Below are 24,662 nucleotides of genomic sequence, written 5' to 3'. Positions count from 1 at the left end.
AGATCAGGTGAACAAGGAGGCCATGTCATTAGTTTTTCTTCTTTTACGGCTGGTGCACACCGAGCGGCTTTTTGGGCGTTTTCAGATCCGCTTGCGGCTGCGGATCTGCTTGGTCAATGTATCTCAATGGGGTGGTGCACACCAGAGCGGCAGGCGTTTTGCAGAAACGAAAAATGCCTGGGTGAGGCATTTTTTGGATTTCGGATGCGTTTCTGCCTCAATGTTAAGTATAGGAAAAACGCAAACCGCTCTGAAAAACGGCACTTCAGAGCGGTTTTGCAGGCGTTTTTGTTACAGAAGCTGTTCAGTAACAGCTTTACTGTAACAATATATGAAATCTACTATACTGAAAACCGCAGCAGCAATCCGCAAAACGCTAGCAAAACGCCTCATAAAAATAAAAAAAAGCGTTTAAAAATCTGCTAGCATTTTGCGGATCTGCTAGCGGGTTTTGGTGTGCACCAGCCCTTATATCCTTTCTTGCCAGCCACGCTGTGGAGTACTTGGACGCGTGTGATGGAGCATTGTCCTGCATGAAAATCATGTTTTTCTTGAAGGATGCAGACTTCTTCCTGTACCACTGCTTGAAGAAGGTGTCTTCCAGAAACTGGCAGTAGGACTGGGAGTTGAGCTTGACTCCATCCTCTTCCCGAAAAGGCCCCACAAGCTCATCTTTGATGATACCAGCCCAAACCAGTACTCCACCTCCACCTTGCTGGCGTCTGAGTCGGACTGGAGCTCTCTGCCCTTTACCAATCCAGCCACAGGCCCATCCATCTGGCCCATCAAGACTCACTCTCATTTCATCAGTCCATAAAACCTTAGAAAAATCAGTCTTGAGATATTTCTTGGCCCAGTCTTGACGTTTCAGCTTGTGTTTCTTGTTCAGTGGTGGTCATCTTTCAGCCTTTCTTACCTTGGCCATGTCTCTGAGTATTGCACACCTTGTGCTTTTGGGCACTCCAGTGATGCTGCAGCTCTGAAATATGGCCAAACTGGTGGCAAGTGGCATCTTGGCAGCTGCACGCTTGACTTTTCTCAGTTCATGGGCAGTTATTTTGCGCCTTGGTTTTTCCACACGCTTCTTGCGACCCTGTTGACTATTTTGAAAGAAACGCTTGATTGTTCGATGATCACGCTCCAGAAGCTTTGCAATTTTAAGAGTGCTGCATCCCTCTGCAAGATATCTCACTATTTTTGACTTTTCTGAGCCTATCAAGTCCTTCTTTTGACCCATTTTGCCAAAGGAAAGGAAGTTGCCTAATAATTATGCACACCTGATATAGGGTGTTGATGTCATTAGACCACACCCCTTCTCATTACAGAGATGCACATCACCTAATATGCTTAATTGGTAGTAGGCTTTCGAGCCTATACAGCTTGGAGTAAGACAACATGCATAAAGAGGATGATGTGGTCAAAATACTCATTTGCCTAATAATTCTGCACTCCCTGTAGAGGCAGATGCATTGTGGGACTTGTAGTTCCGTAACAGCTGGAGGGCCGAGTTTGACCATGCCTGGAATAGACTGTGAGCTCCTCTGAGGACAGGCAGTGAGTGACATGACTATGTGCTCTGTACAGCTCTGCGGAAGATGTCAGTGTTATGTAAACACCCAGGTCTCATTCACACTATGTGCTGCGCTGTCAGTTTTGACGCAACGCACATGGTGTACGATCCACATGGCAACATGACAGTCCATGGATTTTCATATTACTATACACATTACAGGTGTGCGTTCTCATGTGTTACAATGTAATACGATGTAACGCTTCTGGGAACATTTTATCGTACAAGGCACACGTTTCCCGATGGGTACGGATGCCGACATCTGCGCTCTAGCGCAGCACAACATGTATTATGTGCGATGGCCGTGCGATGACAAGACATGCACGAAATTGCGTTTGTGTATGCGCTCTGTAGTGTGAATCATCAATAATAATAATAATAACAGTTTGTTCCACGGACTTTATGCCCACAACTTGACTTGTGAGTCCTCAGCTTGGACTGTCCATACTGACTGACAGCCAGACCTTGGATAGGGATTATACCTGATAAGTGGAGGGAGGCGTGTTCCCTCCTGGGATCTGAACACCTGTCATGCGGTCACCACTCTGTCCCCCAGCAGACCGCAGACCTGCAGAATCAGCACACACAGGAACCCGCAGATATTTTAGGATTGGCTGAACCTCCTCCTCTGAGAGCGCTCGGGATTTAGAGGGGCAGAGAAATATTTGTGTTTGCAGACTCCGCTCCTCGGCCCGTCGGGGTCCAGTTGGTAGAAACAGGTGACTAGGGCCAAATTCCTGGCTAGAATATAGAGCCGCCAGCAAGCTGATCATTCCAAGCAGGGCACTAAATATAATGTCACTAGAGCTGTCACACACCATTGTCACTCAGGACAATCGCAGAGAAATCTGCCCCTCTGTGTCACTATAGAGAAGGGGGACCTCAGGGGACTCCTGACAGTGACTGCAGGGCAGCAGCATTCCAGCAGAGCTATGTCACAGGACCCCACAGGTGCTAATAACTGCCTCCCGAACAGATAGTGATCATGGCAGGTGATAGTTTTAGGAGTGAGCGATGTACTGACACAACGTTGTTACAGCCAAGCAGTGTGTTCTGATCTATGTGGAGGGGAAGGGGGTGATAAGCAGAAAGTGAGAGGGAGTCACTGAATGATAGCAGTCGCTTATTACGGATTCAAACACAAGTGACTATTAAAGGGAACCCTAACTAAGAGGCATATGTACGTTCCCTTTTATACAATACCAGTTGCTTGGCAGTCCTGCTGATCTCTTTGGCTGCAGTAGTGGCTGAATCACACACCTGAAACAAGCATGCAGCTAATCCAGTCTGAGTTCAGTCAGAGCACCTGCTCTGCATGCTTGTTCAGGGGCTGTGGCTAAAAGTATTAGAGACACAGGATCAGCAGGAGAGTCAGGCAACTGGTATTATTTTTAAAGGAAAAATAAATATCCTTCTCGGTTTAGGTTCCCTTTAAGAGCTGCTTTACACTGCAAATTGCAAAATACAATGCCGTTTTTTTTTGCGATTTTTCAGTGATTGGGTTTTGCAATTTTCTCAGCACAAAGGAGAAAAGCAGGATGTTGCGATTGTGCAAAATCAGAGCAAATTCTGATCTCAATTATATAATAGGGTTCCCGCGATTTTCTTTTCTTTGAAGTTGTCTTTGCATTTTACAATTTGCATAAGATTGAAAATGGTTCGCAAAACACAGAACCGTAAAACGCGTCTAGTATAAAACAGCCCTAAACAATGTGACGGGATACGTGAATCGGTCCAAAGATCTACCCTAAGGCTACTTACACAGTAGGACGTTGCGTTTGATGTGACATTAAGGTCGCACAACGCGGCCCTAATGCAATGCATATACACTTTCATAGTGCGACGTTAAAGTCGCACGTTAGAAAATGTATTTACTATGGAACGAAAACGGCGCATGCGGAACATTTTAAAAACGGAAAAAAAAACATTACTGAGCATGTGCAACACAAGTAACGCAGCAGAATCATTGCTACACGCACAGCATGCAGCACTTTCTAATAACACTACACATTACACACTAACGCAACGTGTGCACTGTGAATGTCGCATAGACTTTGCATTGCTGTGCGTTACTCTGCGTTAAAGTATTTTATAACGTGCGACTGTAACGTCGCACTGTGAAAGAGCCCTAAGGCTACTTGCACACCAAGACGTTGCGTTAGGTGCTACGTTAAGGTTGCATAACGTGCACCTAACGCAAGGCCTGGTGCTCTTCGATGTGGACGTCAGAGTGAGCCGCGTTGTGCAGCTCACTCTGGCGTCCGTGATGCGCACTCTTGGACGCATGCGGCATCACGTGGTCCCGCCGGCCAATCGCCGCACAGAGCGGCCGCACCAGGAAGTAAACACTGCACGTCACAACGTGCAGTGAATATTAATTAGCTCCTCCCCAACATGACTGAGCATGTGCAAACAATCTAACGCGGCTTAAGCCGCTGTAACGCCGTAGCATGCTGCACTTTCGGAAGACCGTGTGTGAACAGCCCACTTGTGTTACATTGCTGTGCGTTGGGGGAGCGTTACAGGCTGCACTAACGTGCGCCTGTAACGTCTTAGAGTGTAAGCAGCCTTAAAGTAGCCCTCACACGATACAATAAAGATATTTGACTTTAGGCCTCTTTCCCACCAAGACGTTGCGTTTTAGGGGACATTTAGGCTGCTTTCACAGTGAGACGTTACAGGCGCACATTAGAGCAGCCTGTAACGCACCCCAACGCACAGCAATGAAAAATCAATGGGCTGTTCACAGTGCCCACGTTGCGTTACATTGTAACGCAGCACATCTACATAACGTACTGCATGCTGTACTTTATACGCGGCTAAGCCGCGTTAGACAGTTTGCACATGCTCAGTAGGGGTTGTTGTTTTTTTTCATTTTATGGGCGGAGAGGAGGCGGGTAGAGGCCGCTACGTAGCCAGGCACATGGCTACTTATTATTCACTGCACTTGCAGTGTTTACATCCTGGAGCGGCCGCGGATTGGCTGGCGGGACCACGTGATGCGGAGAGCTCCGCTCACGTGGTCTCCGCAGTGCCTCCGACAGAGCAGGCACACCGAGAGCTGCTTGTAATGCGGCTCTTGGTAGCGTCCTGCTCCAACACCACCAGGCGTTGCGTTGGGGGCACGTTATGCGACCATAACGTCCCCTAAAACGCAACGTCCCACTGTGAAACCAGCCTAAAGGTCGCATAACGTGCCCCTAACGCAACACATGGTGGTGTTGAAGTTGGACGTCAGATTGAGCTGCGTTATGCAGCTCTCAAAGCAGCCGCTCCAGGTTAGTAATAGGAAGTCCGGTTCTTTTTAAGGATTCAGATCATTTGAATCGGATCATTAAAAAGATCCGGATCTTTGAACTGAATAATTTGAATCATTTTACTAGGGAAGCAGACTAGGTGAAATGACTAGCAGGACAGGACTTCCCCTGCACTGTACATTCTGTATGTTCCTGTTTCTTCCAGACAAACATCCACTGTGAACCGAATCTTTCATTGTGATGATCCGGATGATTCGACTCACAAAAAAGATCCCGATCAAATGAACGATTCGTTCATGATCCGAACAACACTACAGTCCTACCTTGAGTCTCTGCAGTGCAGTGAATATTAATTATCCATGTGGCTGGCCACTAGGGTGGCCATCCGTCCAGATTTCCACCGGACAGTCCAGTTTTTGGACCTGTGGTACTCCGTCCGGCAGAAGGCAAGGGAGGACAGCCAAATGTCCTCCTTTTTGGCCCGATCTCCTCCATCTCCCTTAGTTCTAATCTCCCTAAAGCTGGCGCTGCCTGTAACGCAGCGGCAGTGATGTCACACGTTACATGTGACACGTAGACGTCGGCGCAGCGGGAACAGAGGCAGCCCGTCCATCACGCTTGGCGGGGGGAGGAGCCGACCCAGAGGCAGCCGCACCCATAGCTATGTAGCCACTAGCCACTGCCAGTCGCTCCGCCAGACTACTAGGCCCGCTAGTGCCTAAGCCAGCAGCAGCAGCGAGTGAGAGCCTGCCGTACTGCCGTGGTCACTTCAGGTCAGTCCAGTCCACTCTGGTCAGTTTGTGGGGAAATCGTCTGCCAATAACAATGCATTTTGTGGGGAAATCTGTCCTGCCAGTGAAATTGCATTTGTGGGGAAATCTGCCAGTGAGATTGCATTTGTGAGGAAATCTGCCAACGAGATTGCATTTGTGGGAAAATCTTCTGCCAATTAGATTGCATTTGTGGGGAAATCTGCCAATAACATTGCATTTGTGGGGAAATCTGCCAATAACAACAGCCAATAACCTGCAGACGATCGGTGCCCTCGCAGCTCCGGTCCGATGCTTCTGGACCCGCCGGCCAGGAGGCCGCAATAGCAGCATAGGGGGCGATATACAGGCTGGGAATGCGAAGAATCACTCGCGTTCCCATGCCTGTCGGCCGGTGACGGCTAAAATAGAAGTGTTCGCCGGCGGGTCCTGGGCCATCGGAGCGGAGCTGCGATGGCTCCGATCGTCTGCAGGGGGCTGAGGGAAGCCCCAGGTGAGTTAATCCCATTTTGTTTTTACTTTAGGTTATCTTTAAACGTGCTGCGTTACTATGTAACACAACTTAGGCACTGTGAACAGCACAATTGATTTTACAGAGCTGTGAGTTAGGCTGCGTTACTGGTTGCTGTAACGTGGGACTTTAACGTCCCACTGTGAAACCAGCCTTATAGTAATTCGAGAAAAACAATCGGTAGTATAGAAAATTAAATAGGGTTTTGTTTTTGTTTTTTAATTCAAGCAAGAAATTTCTTTCCAGTTTTTTTTTTTTATTATTATTATTATTTTTATTATAGTCAAACAGGAGTGACTGATTTTCCTGATCCTTTTTTCTAGAAATTGAATGGTGTGTGATAGATTGTCAATTTTTTGAGAACCACTTCACCCCACAGGCTGTTGTATGCTCCCCGCCAAGAGTTACTTTCACCTGTCAGCGCTCCTCCCATTCATTTAGCCATAACTTTATCACTGCTTCTCACACCTAAATTATTTATCTTTTGTTTTTTCGCGACAAGTTTGACTTTTTGTGGGTGATATTTGTTTTCAGTCATTTTCTATGCATTTTAAAGGGAAAAGGCAAAATACGCTATTTCACCAATTTCAACCAATATCGTTTTAAATAAAACCGTGCTACTGTGAATAAAACCCATTTTATTTGCCTATTTTTCCTGGTCATCAAAACACTGAAATTATGTCCCTAATACTATGAATGGTGTAATGTAAATACTGAACAACAAGCTGATGCACTAGAGAAAGGTAAGAGCCCAGGTCAGTGTGTGACAAGGCAGAAGGAAATCCAGCCACGGCCACCTCCAGCTCCGACCTTCCTCCCTCGTGTGTGGGATTGGATTAGACCAGGGGTGCCCATTAGGCAGATCGCAAAGGACTTATGGTAGATCCCGACCCCACAAGATTTTCCATTCTGTATATACAAGTGGGCTCCTGAAATTGTACATAGGTAGATTATTTTGAGTTGCTAATTTTTCAAAGTAGCTCACAAGCCAAAAAATCGCCCCAGGTCCCACACCCTCTGCAGTGCTGGGGAGCGCAAGCATAGTAGTTAAAACTCACGTGTCTTCCTCCGATCCTCACAGCTACCATCTATTTCCTCTCCCAGCATCTGTGTATTGGTAACAGCGCCCCCTATGATGATGTGACCGCATTTCACCACAGGGGGCACTGTTACCAATACACAGATACTGGGAGAGGACATAGATGGTAGCTGTGAAGATCGGAGGAAGACACGTGAGTTTTTAACTACTATGCTCGCGCTCCCCACCACTGCAGAGGGTGCGGGGCCTGGGGCGATTTTTTGGCTTGTGAGCTACTTTGAAAAATTAGCAACTCAAAATTATCTACCTATGTACAATTTCAGGAGCCCACTTGTATATACAGAATGGAAAATCTTGTGGGGTCGGGATCTACCATAAGTCCTTGAGTACGTGAGTTTTAACTACTTTGCCTGCTCTCCCCACCGCTGCAGCCAATGTCATATCTAACCTGTACTGCGGGGCACCTACCTATCTAATCTATACTGCAGGCACCGATCTAATCTATACTGCAGGCACCTATCTAATCTATACTGCGGGCACCTACCTATCTAATCTATACTGCAGGCACCGATCTAATCTACACTGCAGGCTGGCACCTATTTATCTAATTTATACTGCAGGCACCTATCTAACCTATACTGCAGGGCACCTACCTATCTAACCTATACTGCAGGCACCTATCTAATCTATACTGCGGGGCACCTACCTATCTAACCTATACTGCAGGCACCTATCTAATCTATACTGCAGGGCACCTACCTATCTTACCTATACTGCAGGCACCTACCTATCTAACTTATACTGCAGAGCACCTACCTATCTAATCTATACTGCAGGCACTTACCTATCTAATCTATACTGCAGGGCACCTATCTATCTAATGTATACTGCAGGCACCTACCTATCTAACCTATACTGCAGGCACCTACCTATCTTACCTATACTGCAGGCACCTACCTATCTTACCTATACTGCAGAGCACCTACCTATCTAACCTATACTGCAGGCACCTACCTATCTTACCTATACTGCAGGCACCTACCTATCTTACCTATACTGCAGAGCACCTACCTATCTAACCTATACTGCAGGCACCTACCTATCTTACCTATACTGCAGAGCACCTACCTATCTAACCTATACTGCAGGCACCTATCTAATCTATACTGCAGGCACCTATCTAATCTATACTGCAGTCACCTATCTAATCTATACTGCGGGGCACCTACCTATCTAATCTATACTGCGGGGCACCTCCCTATCTAATCTATACTGCGGGGCACCTCCCTATCTAATCTATACTGCAGGGCACCTACCTACCTATCTAACCTATACTGGAGGCACCTACCTATCTAACCTATGCAGAGTGTGTGCTTCCACAGCGTGTGTGTGTGTATCCACAGCATATATCTCTAGGCCCCGCATATGACACTCGCCCCAGGCCCCGCATACTCTAAGGCCACCTCTGATTAGACCCACGTGGACTGGCGTGAGGTCACATTATGGCATTGTTCCATCTTCTCCACATCCCTGCCAGCGCTATTCTGGGTAATCCCGCGGGGACAAGGTGAGCGTCAGCTGTGACATTCCTGGATTCTCCTGCCGCTCTGTAAATATGCATCAGACTGACGGTAATCCTGGCGGATCATTACTAGGTCCAGTTGTTGTCAGCTATATGGGGACTGCTCTTTAATTAGCTCCTGACGCTGAGTCCAGGAATGCCGGAGTGAGACCACCAGTGACTCCCATTACATAAACCAGCACAGGTCCTTTATTACTACAGACCCTGCAAATCCACATTCCACCACCAGGGTGCTGCAGGATGAGTGATGCCCAGACAGTGATACTAACTGAACTATAGTAAATGTCTGATTCCAGTAAGGCCCCGTTCACACTTGCATTTTGCCATGCAAACGGACCGGATCCTGATCGGATCAGGACCTGATCCGGGTCGGAACCGTACGGTTCCGATCCGGATCCGGTCCATTTGCATCAGGCATGCATAAGGCTGCCATCCGGATCCGTGGGCAAAAAAAAGCGAAATTTAAATAAAAAAATGTTGGGGTTAGCAGAAGGTGCACCTGGTGCACCTGTAGAATCAGGTTCCTTCACTGTAGGCCTCACCTCCACCTCCGACATTCTGCCAAACAGCTCTAGCACGTCTGTCACTGCTGCTCCACTCCAGACATGCTTGACCCATGTGTCCCCATCCGAAATGGCCGCTTGGATACGCATAGGAAGTGGGGTAAAACGTCAGGTGTTTGTAGGCAGTGTGTTCTGTGCCTTCCGTTTCCAATTGGTTTCTGTGTTCCTGATGGTGCTGTCAGGTCCGGGTGCGTGGGCCGGAGATCCGGACCCGAAAAAATAGCGCATGTTGGAAAAGTGTCCGGAGTACGGATCCGGTCCGGATCTGTACGGAACGGACACGTGTGAACGTCTGCATAGACTTTGCATTGCTATGCGGAACGTACGTTCCGTTTGTACAGTATACGGTCTGGATCCGGCCCGGCGAATCCGGACAGGGAACGCTAATGTGAACCGGGCCTAACACAGGAGGCAGCCATGATGGATCAGCAGCTTTATCCCCCTGCAGGAGACTCATGTGACTACACAGTCGTAACTGGGAGGAGGACACAGTGTAAGAGAAAGGGGGACCAGTAGATCACCAGGTCTGTAAGTGTTTAGATAACAGTAAGGACACACCAAGTGATTGCGATTTGGCCCTGGAGCTACTTATACAATCTCTCCAGGATCGCAAAAAAATTGCAGCATACAGCGCTTTGTGATTGCTCCGCGATCAGCATGCTGCAAGTGGAACCACCCCTCTAGGGCTCCACTGCCGCATCACTTTGCTGAAGGCCGGTGATCGGAAGGCGCTGTAGTGGGCCCAACCCTTAGGGTCAGCACACACACCATGCAATGTTTACTTCTGATTGATAAACATTCTGATCAGATCACTAGAGATATTTTGTAAAAAATGGCCTGGTCACGAGGGGAGTTTCAGACCGCGGTCCCCAAGAGGTTAAATTCCTAGTGGTACCGCGACTAAAGGGGACCTCATCAGTGGAATGCCGAGAACTTGAGACTCTGCATAGGGAAGGAGGGAGGGAGGTACTTGGGGAGAGGAAATGTGCTGCCTCTGCATCATCAGATGCCTGTAGGCACATGCCTAAAGTGCCCTATGGTAAATCCGGCCCTGGGTGTATTCTGGGGCCTTAGCAGCTAGAGATTGAGTCAAGACACCATACACTTACAGATGGCCACAAAACTCGACCAGCGTCTTCTCTCCTGGGGCGCCTGAGTCATGTGATGAACACTAGAGGCACCCGCGGCTGTACCTTGCATGGCCACTAGAGACCTCTAGTGTTTATCTGTGACACAGGTGCCCGAGAGAGGACCGCCCGGCGGGGATGGAGAGAAGACAATGGACGGCAGACAAATGAGTGTACGCTCTGCTGCCAACATTTCATCCCCTAATCAAATGCTACCACCACCGCCGATTGAGCGATATCTTCCATCTGACGCCGACTAATTCAACTGATTTTGGACAATTATCGATCGTTTATCATTTGCAGCATCGATTTCTAGTAGATTGGATCAGACTGATTACATCTGCTAGATATCCAAGGGAAACACTGATAAGCGTATGGCCACCTTTAGACATGGTTCATATTTGGTCCATTTCTAGTGATGTCACCAGTGAGGGAGTCTGCCCATATGACATCTCTCAACAGCTGCAGAATCTCTACACAGCCTGCTGGTATGTTAGCCTCGGCTGACCTCTAGTGGTGAGAAGTACATAGTAAATTCCTGGCATTTCATGACAACAGCTGCAGAATGTCTGCACAGCCTGCTGGTATGTTGGCTTCTTGTGACCTCTAGTGGTGGGAGATAGGAAGTACATAGAAGATTCCTGGCAGTTCGTGACAAGTCAAGTAAGAATTGTTTATGGAAGGAAGTCTGAGCTTCCAACATCTGTTCCTTGTCTATAGAAAATATCTGCATGTTTATCAAACGTCAACACAAATATACATTATCCCTGGCATTCCAAGCTTCTCGTGTCGCAGATGAAGAAGCGATACAGCGTGTTCTTTAATGTCACGAAATGTGGTATGCAGAGTGCAGCCAAGCATCCTATCCCATACCTGCCTGCCCTGACTCTGCATTAATGTAATATATATAGATACAATGTAATGATAGAGGGAGTACAGGTACCCCGGAGAGGGAAGATAGGAAGAAACTGCTGTTGCAGCCAGAGGCGGGACAAGGTCCTTCAGCACCCAAGGCTGAGACAGCAAAGTGCGCCCCTCCATCCCTCCCACCCCAGCCGCCACACACTGATTGCTATTACACTAAGAGGCCCCTCCATCCCTGCCACCCCAGCAGTCTCTCACTGATTGCTATTACACTAAGAGGCCCCTCCATCCCTGCCACCCCAGCCGTCACACACTGATTACTATTAGACTAAGAGGCCCCTCCCTCCATCCCTCCCACCCCAGCCGTCACACACTGATTGCTATTACACTAAGAGGCCCCTCCTCCATCCCTCCCACCCCAGCCGTCACACACTGATTGCTATTACACTAAGAGGCCCCTCCCCCATCCCTCCCACCCCAGCCGTCACACACTGATTGCTATTACACTAAGAGGCCCCTCCCCCATCCCTCCCACCCCAGCCGTCACACACTGATTGCTATTACACTAAGAGGCCCCTCCTCCATCCCTCCCACCCCAGCCGTCACACACTGATTGCTATTACACTAAGAGGCCCCTCCATCCCTCCCACCCCAGCTGTTACACACTGATTGCTATTACACTAAGAGGCCCCTCCATCCCTGCCACCCCAGCCGTCACACACTGATTACTATTAGACTAAGAGGCCCCTCCCTCCATCCCTCCCACCCCAGCCGTCACACACTGATTGCTATTACACTAAGAGGCTCCTCCCCCATCCCTCCCACCCCAGCTGTCACACACTGATTGCTATTACACTAAGAGGCCCCTCCATCCCTCCCACCCCAGCTGTCACACACTGATTGCTATTACACTAAGAGGCTCCTCCCCCATCCCTCCCACCCAGCCGTCACACACTGATTGCTATTACACTAAGAGGCCCCTCCATCCCTCCCACCCCAGCTGTTACACACTGATTGCTATTACACTAAGAGGCTCCTCCCCCATCCCTCCCACCCAGCCGTCACACACTGATTGCTATTACACTAAGAGGCCCCTCCATCCCTCCCACCCCAGCTGTCACACACTGATTGCTATTACACTAAGAGGCCCCTCCATCCCTCCCACCCCAGCTGTCACACACTGATTGCTATTACACTAAGAGGCTCCTCCCCCATCCCTCCCACCCAGCCGTCACACACTGATTGCTATTACACTAAGAGGCCCCTCCATCCCTCCCACCCCAGCTGTCACACACTGATTGCTATTACACTAAGAGGCTCCTCCCCCATCCCTCCCACCCAGCCATCACACACTGATTGCTATTACACTAAGAGGCCCCTCCATCCCTCCCACCCCAGCTGTCACACACTGATTGCTATTACACTAAGAGGCTCCTGCCCCATCCCTCCCACCCAGCCGTCACACACTGATTGCTATTACACTAAGAGGCCCCTCCATCCCTCCCACCCCAGCTGTCACACACTGATTGCTATTACACTAAGAGGCTCCTCCCCCATCCCTCCCACCCAGCCGTCACACACTGATTGCTATTACACTAAGAGGCCCCTCCATCCCTCCCACCCCAGCTGTCACACACTGATTGCTATTACACTAAGAGGCCCCTCCATCCCTTCCACCCAGCCGTCACACACTGATTGCTATTACACTAAGAGGCCCCTCCATCCCTCCCACCCCAGCTGTCACACACTGATTGCTATTACACTAAGAGGCCCCTCCATCCCTCCCACCCCAGCTGTCACACACTGATTGCTATTACACTAAGAGGCCCCTCCATCCCTCCCACCCCAGCCGTCACACACTGATTACTATTACACTAAGAGGCTCCTCCCCCATCCCTCCCACCCAGCCGTCACACACTGATTGCTATTACACTAAGAGGCCCCTCCATCCCTCCCACCCCAGCTGTCACACACTGATTGCTATTACACTAAGAGGCTCCTCCCCCATCCCTCCCACCCAGCCATCACACACTGATTGCTATTACACTAAGAGGCCCCTCCATCCCTCCCACCCCAGCTGTCACACACTGATTGCTATTACACTAAGAGGCTCCTGCCCCATCCCTCCCACCCAGCCGTCACACACTGATTGCTATTACACTAAGAGGCCCCTCCATCCCTCCCACCCCAGCTGTCACACACTGATTGCTATTACACTAAGAGGCTCCTCCCCCATCCCTCCCACCCAGCCGTCACACACTGATTGCTATTACACTAAGAGGCCCCTCCATCCCTCCCACCCCAGCTGTCACACACTGATTGCTATTACACTAAGAGGCCCCTCCATCCCTTCCACCCAGCCGTCACACACTGATTGCTATTACACTAAGAGGCCCCTCCATCCCTCCCACCCCAGCTGTCACACACTGATTGCTATTACACTAAGAGGCCCCTCCATCCCTCCCACCCCAGCTGTCACACACTGATTGCTATTACACTAAGAGGCTCCTCCCCCATCCCTCCCACCCAGCCGTCACACACTGATTGCTATTACACTAAGAGGCCCCTCCATCCCTCCCACCCCAGCTGTCACACACTGATTGCTATTACACTAAGAGGCCCCTCCATCCCTTCCACCCAGCCGTCACACACTGATTGCTATTACACTAAGAGGCCCCTCCATCCCTCCCACCCCAGCTGTCACACACTGATTGCTATTACACTAAGAGGCCCCTCCATCCCTCCCACCCCAGCTGTCACACACTGATTGCTATTACACTAAGAGGCCCCTCCATCCCTGCCACCCCAGCCGTCACACACTGATTACTATTAGACTAAGAGGCCCCTCCCTCCATCCCTCCCACCCCAGCCGTCACACACTGATTGCTATTACACTAAGAGGCCCCTCCTCCATCCCTCCCACCCCAGCCGTCACACACTGATTGCTATTACACTAAGAGGCCCCTCCCCCATCCCTCCCACCCCAGCCGTCACACACTGATTGCTATTACACTAAGAGGCCCCTCCCCCATCCCTCCCACCCCAGCCGTCACACACTGATTGCTATTACACTAAGAGGCCCCTCCTCCATCCCTCCCACCCCAGCCGTCACACACTGATTGCTATTACACTAAGAGGCCCCTCCATCCCTCCCACCCCAGCTGTTACACACTGATTGCTATTACACTAAGAGGCCCCTCCATCCCTGCCACCCCAGCCGTCACACACTGATTACTATTAGACTAAGAGGCCCCTCCCTCCATCCCTCCCACCCCAGCCGTCACACACTGATTGCTATTACACTAAGAGGCTCCTCCCCCATCCCTCCCACCCCAGCTGTCACACACTGATTGCTATTACACTAAGAGGCCCCTCCATCCCTCCCACCCCAGCTGTCACACACTGATTGCTATTACACTAAGAGGCTCCTCCCCCATCCCTCCCACCCAGCCGTCACACACTGATTGCTATTACACTAAGAGGCCCCTCCATCCCTCCCACCCCAGCTGTTACACACTGATTGCTATTACACTAAGAGGCTCCTCCCCCATCCCTCCCACCCAGCCGTCACACACTGATTGCTATTACACTAAGAGGCCCCTCCATCCCTCCCACCCCAGCTGTCACACACTGATTGCTATTACACTAAGAGGCCCCTCCATCCCTCCCACCCCAGCTGTCACACACTGATTGCTATTACACTAAGAGGCTCCTCCCCCATCCCTCCCACCCAGCCGTCACACACTGATTGCTATTACACTAAGAGGCCCCTCCATCCCTCCCACCCCAGCTGTCACACACTGATTGCTATTACACTAAGAGGCTCCTCCCCCATCCCTCCCACCCAGCCATCACACACTGATTGCTATTACACTAAGAGGCCCCTCCATCCCTCCCACCCCAGCTGTCACACACTGATTGCTATTACACTAAGAGGCTCCTGCCCCATCCCTCCCACCCAGCCGTCACACACTGATTGCTATTACACTAAGAGGCCCCTCCATCCCTCCCACCCCAGCTGTCACACACTGATTGCTATTACACTAAGAGGCTCCTCCCCCATCCCTCCCACCCAGCCGTCACACACTGATTGCTATTACACTAAGAGGCCCCTCCATCCCTCCCACCCCAGCTGTCACACACTGATTGCTATTACACTAAGAGGCCCCTCCATCCCTTCCACCCAGCCGTCACACACTGATTGCTATTACACTAAGAGGCCCCTCCATCCCTCCCACCCCAGCTGTCACACACTGATTGCTATTACACTAAGAGGCCCCTCCATCCCTCCCACCCCAGCTGTCACACACTGATTGCTATTACACTAAGAGGCCCCTCCATCCCTCCCACCCCAGCCATCACACACTGATTGCTATTACACTAAGAGGCCCCTCCATCCCTCCCACCCCAGCTGTCACACACTGATTGCTATTACACTAAGAGGCCCCTCCATCCCTCCCACCCCAGCTGTCACACACTGATTGCTATTACACTAAGAGGCCCCTCCCCCATCCCTCCCACCCCAGCCGTCACACACTGATTGCTATTACACTAAGAGGCCCCTCCTCCATCCCTCCCACCCCAGCCGTCACACACTGATTGCTATTACACTAAGAGGCCCCTCCATCCCTCCCACCCCAGCTGTTACACACTGATTGCTATTACACTAAGAGGCCCCTCCATCCCTCCCACCCCAGCCGTCACACACTGATTGCTATTACACTAAGAGGCTCCTCCCCCATCCCTCCCACCCCAGCTGTCACACACTGATTGCTATTACACTAAGAGGCCCCTCCATCCCTCCCACCCCAGCTGTCACACACTGATTGCTATTACACTAAGAGGCTCCTCCCCCATCCCTCCCACCCAGCCGTCACACACTGATTGCTATTACACTAAGAGGCCCCTCCATCCCTCCCACCCCAGCTGTTACACACTGATTGCTATTACACTAAGAGGCTCCTCCCCCATCCCTCCCACCCAGCCGTCACACACTGATTGCTATTACACTAAGAGGCCCCTCCATCCCTCCCACCCCAGCTGTCACACACTGATTGCTATTACACTAAGAGGCCCCTCCATCCCTCCCACCCCAGCTGTCACACACTGATTGCTATTACACTAAGAGGCTCCTCCCCCATCCCTCCCACCCAGCCGTCACACACTGATTGCTATTACACTAAGAGGCCCCTCCATCCCTCCCACCCCAGCTGTCACACACTGATTGCTATTACACTAAGAGGCTCCTCCCCCATCCCTCCCACCCAGCCATCACACACTGATTGCTATTACACTAAGAGGCCCCTCCATCCCTCCCACCCCAGCTGTCACACACTGATTGCTATTACACTAAGAGGCTCCTGCCCCATCCCTCCCACCCAGCCGTCACACACTGATTGCTATTACACTAAGAGGCCCCTCCATCCCTCCCACCCCAGCTGTCACACACTGATTGCTATTACACTAAGAGGCTCCTCCCCCATCCCTCCCACCCAGCCGTCACACACTGATTGCTATTACACTAAGAGGCCCCTCCATCCCTCCCACCCCAGCTGTCACACACTGATTGCTATTACACTAAGAGGCCCCTCCATCCCTTCCACCCAGCCGTCACACACTGATTGCTATTACACTAAGAGGCCCCTCCATCCCTCCCACCCCAGCTGTCACACACTGATTGCTATTACACTAAGAGGCCCCTCCATCCCTCCCACCCCAGCTGTCACACACTGATTGCTATTACACTAAGAGGCCCCTCCATCCCTCCCACCCCAGCCATCACACACTGATTGCTATTACACTAAGAGGCCCCTCCATCCCTCCCACCCCAGCTGTCACACACTGATTGCTATTACACTAAGAGGCCCCTCCCATCACTCCCACCCCAGCCGTCACACACTGATTGCTATTACACTAAGAGGCCCCTCCATCCCTCCCACCCCAGCTGTCACACACTGATTGCTATTACACTAAGAGGCTCCTCCTCCATCCCTCCCACCCAGCCGTCACACACTGATTGCTATTACACTAAGAGGCCCCTCCTTCATCTCTCCCACCCAGCCGTCACACACTGATTGCTATTACACTAAGAGCCCCCTCCATCCCTCCCACCCCAGCCGTCACACACTGATTGCTATTAGACTAAGAGGCCCCTCCATCCCTCCCACCCCAGCCGCCACACACTGATTGCTATTACACTAAGAGGCCCCTCCTCCATCCCTCCCACCCCAGCCATTACACACTGATTGCTATTACACTAAGAGCCCCCTCCATCCCTCCCACCCCAGCCGTCACACACTGATTGCTATTACACTAAGAGGCCCCTCCTCCATCCCTCCCTCCCCAGCCGTCACACACTGATTGCTATTAGACTAATAGATGCCCCAGGGCCCCCAACCTCCCCAACCCCTTAATCTCTAGTTATGGCTTGCAGTCACTGTCATGTATCCCATTTTCTTATTTCTTTCTGCTTCAAACACAATTGGGAATGACAGCTGAATGAATTGTGCGCCCCCTCCTACACTGCGCCCTGAGGCTGGAGCCTCTCCAGCCTATGCCTCGGCCCGGCCCTGGTTGCAGCGCGAGGCAAGGGGGATAAGACAAATGTAATTGTGTACAGCCAAATGGGCTGAATTAAAATTTAAGCCTAAAATGTTTCCTTTGATGTGTCTCTTTCTCTTTAGGTTCTTCATGGCCGCATTTGGATAATCAATACAGGACTATGAATAATTGGTATCGTTGAGAAGTTGAAAGTAAACATTGATGTACTGTTATAATGTTGATTAATCTCTAACCTTTAACTATGCTGATTCGGGGGTGGACTAACCTCAGTGATCTTCTGGGGTAGACACTCTATAGCAGTGGTCCTCATACATACATGGTAAGTTTCTTGTTATCAATCGAGCCGCTGGTGGCTCGATTGATAATATCCGATGTGTCCGATCACTGCGGCGGATCGATTCTGTGCTTGATCCCCGCGGGCGGACAATAGAAAAAAGCGAGCGGCTGATAAGAAGCACCCGCGGGGACGAGCGGGAATCAATCCGCGCGGATGAGCGGTGACGAGCCAGCATCGAGCCAGCGGCTAGATTCCGGCGCAAAAACTTACCATGTATGCCCAGCATAAGGCCCGCGGGCCGAATGTGGCCCCCTGAGGCTTTTTCACCGGCCCCCCACACAAAATGTATTAATTATAGATGCAGTCAGCTACATCGTTAACTATTGGTGGTCCGCATATAGAATAGCAGGGCTGGCACCACCAGGGCCGGCCTTAGGTTTCACAGCGCCCTGAGCGAAACCTGATTTTTGTGCCCCCCCCCCCCCTCCATCCTCTTCCAGCGTGCGTGCGCACACACAGGCCCATATGCAGTTCACCTTTTCTCCCGAGATATCTCCTAGGACAGTGGTTCCCAACCTTTTTGACATTGTGACACAAATGCTCAGATCTCTGTGACACGTCACATATGTATAATAGAAAAAAATACTATTAATAACTACGAATGGATGGAAAGAGTGCATTATAATGAATATACTTAAAAATGTAGGCTAGAACCTTTCAGGAATATTAATAAAACAATCAGTGGAACAGTTAGCCGCCTCCCCTCTCCCAGCCCATTTAGAATGAAAGCACAGCACCAACAATTTGCACCACGCGTTATAGCCGCAGTGCGCCCCCCAAAAGCCTTCAGACTCAGTATAGGTAGGTAGCCAGGTATAGGTGCCCCCAGTATAGGATCTCATGTGTAGGTGCTCTCAATATAGGTTGCCAGGTATAGGTGCCCCTAGAACAGGAAGTCAGTTGAAGGTCTCTATCCCCCCATAGGTAGCCAGGTGTAGGTGCCTCCAGTATAGGTAGCCAGGTACTGGTGCCCTCAGTAAAGGTAGCCAGCTATAGGTGCCCACAGTATAGGAAATCAAGTGTAGATGTCCTCAGTATAGGCAACCAACTATAGGCGCCCCCTTGGAAGCCGGCGCCCTGAGTGACCGCTCCAGTCGCTTAGGTCAAAGGCCGGCTATGGGCACCACCCATCCACATGGAAGCCAGAAAGCAGTTATTCACTGGTTTCCAATCAGATACCACATCAGGTGACACTGCTGTCCAATTGGACTGCAGGTTGTCACCTGGGTATACTTTATTGTCTGGCCCACAAAGACTTCTACATCATTTTATGTATACTCCGGGCCCCCAGCAGTCTGAAGTGTGTTGACCCGGCCCTCGACCCAAAACGTTTGGTGACCCCTGCTCTATAGTGTAGTTCCCTTGATGCTTAGATTGATTACTATAAGATGTTTTGTGTGTGTATATATATATTGTGATCATGTGATGTGAGTTTTTGGTCATGTGACTCTTGAGGGTGGAGTATCAAGGTGTCACTGGTGTTGGGTGTGGCACACCTGAGGAAGGGCTATGCCCGAAACATGTCTTGTGCCTCTGTTGTGCTCTGCTACACTGACAATACAGTTTTGAATAAGCCTTCTGAGTGCGGTCTCTAGTTTGTTCTTCAGTCTATTTATACAATAAAACTGGACTGAAAGTAACTTGATTTAAAAGGTACCTGAGATGGTACTCCAGGCTGTATTTATACTTACCTGGGTCTTCCTTCAGGCCCATGAGGCTTGTGGGCTCCCTCGCTGTCCTCTCTGGTGGCTCCGTTCTCTTCTAATAATCTAACCAGTCGTGCACTCCTGTGCATGCCCGGCCATGCGCACCCCCTGCGGTCCCACATCTAACAGCATTCCGCGCCTGCACAGTACTACTCTCGGCTGCGGGAGGTGCGTGAGTGGCCAGGCCACACATGCTCAGATGGGTGCAGCTGGCCAGGTTACCGGAGAGAATTAGAAAAGAAAGAAGAGGTCCAGAAGGTGCCCACCAGCCTCATGGAGCTGAAAGAAGACACAGGTAAGTATAAAAATACACTGGAATCCCATCTCAGGCTCTCTTTAAAGAGACTCTGAATTGAGTCTAAATTCTCTTTTTTAAGTTGTATTCATTTTAAGCACCATAAGCCCTGCTAAACTGCTGCTATCCCACGGCAAAACAAGGGGTTTATACCCCCCAAATAACCTCTCCTGTGTCCGGGGAGCGCTTCCTGCTTGAGGCAGAGCTTACGGATGTGGCTCTGCCTCTTCGCGCGTCAATCCCCGCTGATCGCCACCTCTCCCCGCCCCTCTAAATCTTGCTTCACTGAGAGGGGCATGTCACATGACCTGCATCAGGAGCTGCAAGGTGAACTTCACTGAAAAGAGGGGTGAGGACCTGTTCTGCTCTGCATGTCATGTGACCTGCATCAGGAGCCACAAGGTGAACTGCACTGAAGAGAGGGGTGAGGACTTGTCCTGCTCTGCATGTCATGTGACTTGCATCAGGAGCCACAAGGTGAACTTCACTGAAGAGAGGGGTGAGGACCTGTCCTGCTCTGCATGTAGACACACAGCAGCGGACCCTTTTAGTCCCTGATGGCTGATGGCTGATGAGTTCTGGGTCACCATGAGCTTGCTGGTTAGTCTGTGCCTCTCGTATTCACAAGCCCTACTCCATAGAGCTAAATTAATCCATGCCATGCACTGATGAGGATCAAACAACCTGAAACAGTCTGTATGCATGTTGGATTATTATGGCTCTGCACAATTTAACAAGCTGACACATCATTGCATTCCAGCGGTTCTGGAGGTGTGTTTAGCTTCTAAGGGTACAATGGTTAATTTGCATATATTCAGCAGTGTTGCTCTGGGAGACATCTCAAGCTCACTCCAACCTGAATTATCGCAAATTCTTTCTGTTTTAGGAAAGCAAACTTTTGTTTTTCTTAACATCTTAGTAAGGGGGCTTTTAGGACCATTGTAGTCCCTTACACACTCCAATGAGTTCTGGGTCACCATGAGCTTGCTGGTTAGTCAGTCCCTGATGGCGGGAGGCTAAAGGTGCCCATACTTCACTCGACTTTGCGGCCGACCAACCATCCAAATCGATAAGTATAATTGTAGCAGATGAAAATCGACGCACCCAAGAGCATGCCCCATTGATCGTGTGACTAATTTCAGGCTGAAATTGGTTGCATGTATCGATGGGACATGCTGGAAAATCTGGGACCACCATGCTCGGATGGGTGCGCCGCGGTAATGGCACGCAATATCAGGACAAGTGACAAACGCAACTGAACCCTGGCGCTGTTCCCCCTAGTGTTTCACCCCTGGTGCTCATGCAGTTATACAGTCCGCTGTCCATGCAAAGTGATTTCCACATGATTACCAGCACATAGCACATGGGGTGCATGTTTGAGGTTACACACGCGCATCACGTGCTATAACACAGGCTACCATGTGGGGGCGCAAATGTGGGAAGTACAATGAGGACACTCAGTGTGGACGGTGGCAGGTAAAGTATAACTGCACGGGCACAGAGGGGGACATAAAACATTACGGGGACAGTGTCTGCGTCACAAGGCCGATTCCTGCAAGATTTCATGCTGAAATTGATCTAGAACAGGGGTGGGCAAACTTGGCCCTCCAGCTGTTAAAGGGGCACTACAGCGAAAAACTGTAAAATTTAAAATATGTGCAAACACATACAAATGAGAAGTACATTTTTTCCAGAGTAAAATGAGCCATAAATTACTTTTCTCCTATGTTGCTGTCACTTACAGTAGGCAGTAAATCTGACAGAAGTGACAGGTTTTGGACTAGCCCATCGCTTTATAGGGGATGCTCAGAGATATATTTATTTTTAAAAGCACTTAGTGAAGGCAGTTGCTCTGTCCAACTGCCAAAAAACTGTGTAGCAAGCAGGGAAGCTGGGCAGCATCATTGTTTAAATCCTTTTTAGGGAATATCTTTATCAAGAATAAAAGCTTTGCTGAGAATCCCCTATGAAGAGATGGACTAGTCCAAAACCTGTCACTTCTGTCAGATTTCTACTACCTACTGTAAGTGACAGCAACATAGGAGAAAAGCAATTTATGGCTCATTTTACTCTGGGAAAAAATGTACTTGTTATTTGTATATGTTTGCACATATTTTAAATTTTACAGTTTTTCGCTGAAGTGCCCCTTTAAGGAACTACAAGTCCCACAATGCATTGCAGGAGTCTTACAGCCACAGTCATGACTCATAAAGGCAAATGCATTGTGGGACTTGTAGTTCCTTAACAGCTGGAGGGCCAAGTTTGCCCATGCTTGATCTAAAATCAACCTGCGGTTTATGGCAGCCAACAGATTTCTCTCTGATCAGATTCGATCAGAGAAAAATCTGTCTCTTAATCAATCGGCCGCCAAAATCACTATATGTGTACCTTTATGTTGCACTCCTGGTGTTGCTCTTATCTCAGGGAGCTGGGAGCTCCGCTTGTTCTAGGTGTTCTGGTTCACCATGAACTTGCTGAGCAACCTGTAGCTGCTAATTCTACACAATAAAGGCTTTGAGTGGTAATTTGATCCCGGGACAGGACTTTCTTTCAGTTTTGTTTCTCCTCCCTCCCCAGGATTTCCTGCTTGGTTAGAGAACCATGGCGTCTGCAGACGTGCGGGAAGAGCTGAACTGCTCCATCTGTCTGAGCATTTACACCGATCCGGTCACCCTGAGCTGTGGACACAACTATTGCCGAGTCTGCATAGATCGTGTTCTGGACACACAGGAGCCCTCCGGACGTTATTCCTGTCCAGATTGTAGAATAGGATTTCTGGATCGTCCGTCTCTTCACAGAAATATAACTCTGCACAACATCGCGGAGTGTTTCCTGTCTATCCAGCCAGCTCGGGAGGAGAGCGGGGTCTCCTGCACTTACTGCGACTCTTCTCAGCCAGCCCTGAAGACCTGTCTGCTGTGTGAGGCTTCTCTGTGCGCAAAACACTTGAGGAAGCACAGCAAGTCCTCAGAACATATCCTAATGGATCCCAGCAGTCCCCTGGAGAGCAGGAAATGCTCCGTCCACAAAAAGATCCTGGAGTATTACTGCACAGAGGACTCTGCCTGCATCTGTGTCACCTGCTGCCTGGCTGGGGAGCACAGGGGACATCAGGTGGAACCAATGGATGACGCATCGGAGAAGAAAAAGGTCAAGCTTCGACCTCTCCTACAGGCACTGAGCACAACGAGAGCAGAAACCGAGAAGAAAGTCCAGATTCTGCATCGACACCAGCAGAAGATACGTAGAAAGTCATCCGGTGAAACAGAGAGAGTCGCTGCCCTGTTTAGAGATCTCAGGAGACAACTTGATGACCTGGAGAAGAAGGTCCTAACAGAGATCTGCAGGCAGGAGGAGCAGATCTCATTGTCTATCTCTGCCTTGACCCAGCATCTAGAAATGAAGATGGATGAGCTGTCCGGGAAGATACATTATATCGAGGAGCTGTGTGACATCAATGATCCACTATCCCTTTTACAGGAAAAAGAATCTGAGGCAGACGTCTTTTTTGACCCTGAGGACCAAAGTAACGATACCAAGCTCTGTGATGTTGGCGACCTGGATAAAAATCTGATCTCACTAACTCTACATTCAGGAGTATCGATTATCGAGTCAAGTGTGCAGAACGGGATCCACATAGTGGAGGTTGCCGACCTGCTCCTCGATGCGAAGACAGTCTCCAATTTTATAAACTTAGCCGAAGGCCTGAAAACGGCGTCTTACTCGAAATCCCAAAAGCACCCAGATTCAGCAGAGAGATTTGAGGACTGCCAGGTTCTTAGCATCAAGAATTTCTCATCGGGGAAACACTACTGGGAGGTGGAAACCAGCAAGTTGGGGAACTGGATGATGGGGGTGGCATATGGCAGCATAGACAGAAAGGGGGAGAAGTCTTTCATCGGGAACAATACCAAGTCCTGGTGTTTGTGTAAGGCCAATAAGAAGTTTTCGGTGATGCACAACAGTAAGACTAGCCAACTGCCCGACAAGGCTTCAAGTCAGAGGTTTGTGGTCTGTCTGGATTATGAGGCTGGGCGATTGTCGTTTTATGAGCTGGGAGACTCGGTCAAACATCTCCACACCTTCAACACCTCCTTCACTGAGCCCCTCCATGCTGCCTTCTACCTGTGGGATGAGTGGCTGAGAATCAGAAGCTAATCATTCTGATTGCCAAAGAGTTCAGCAGGGCTGCCAGGCAACTGGTATTGTTTAACAGGAAAGAAAAATGGCAGCCACCATATACCTCTCACTTCAGGTGTCCTTTAAATTGGAATATAACCCTGCATTTCAACTTTGCTCTAAAACATTATTTACAGCATATTATATGCAACCAGCATTTTTTTTTTTTTACTAGACGAGCATTGGAAGGGTTACACACAGAGCTTTAAAGTTCCATGGAGAGAACTGCTCGCTGCAGCCGAAGTTTAGATAGATACATTTAAGTAAATAGAATGTAACTAGTGAGGAATGTTACACACTC

General features: G+C 49.8%; 1 protein-coding gene across 2 annotated transcripts in view; it reads left to right on the top strand.

Moving 5' to 3' along the window:
- Nucleotides 1–24,434, top strand: part of LOC137541147 (E3 ubiquitin/ISG15 ligase TRIM25-like) — a 39,316-nt gene extending 14,882 nt beyond the window's left edge. The window contains exons 2-3 of one of the 2 annotated variants that reach the window (XM_068262301.1): nt 17,967–18,035; nt 22,760–24,434. In XM_068262301.1, coding sequence (XP_068118402.1) covers nt 22,784–24,340 — 1,557 coding nt within the window. In that variant the 5' untranslated portion in view covers nt 17,967–18,035; nt 22,760–22,783 and the 3' untranslated portion in view covers nt 24,341–24,434. Of the gene's footprint in view, nt 1–17,966; nt 18,048–22,759 lie in introns of both variants that reach the window. The other variant, XM_068262300.1, reaches the window with a different exon arrangement.
- Nucleotides 24,435–24,662: the final 228 nt, after the last annotated feature.

This window comes from Hyperolius riggenbachi, chromosome 12 (assembly GCF_040937935.1).
Source record: "Hyperolius riggenbachi isolate aHypRig1 chromosome 12, aHypRig1.pri, whole genome shotgun sequence".
NCBI lineage: Eukaryota > Metazoa > Chordata > Amphibia > Anura > Hyperoliidae > Hyperolius > Hyperolius riggenbachi.
Note: the sequence above shows the minus strand (reverse complement) of the source record. Positions and strands in the feature narration are given on the sequence as shown.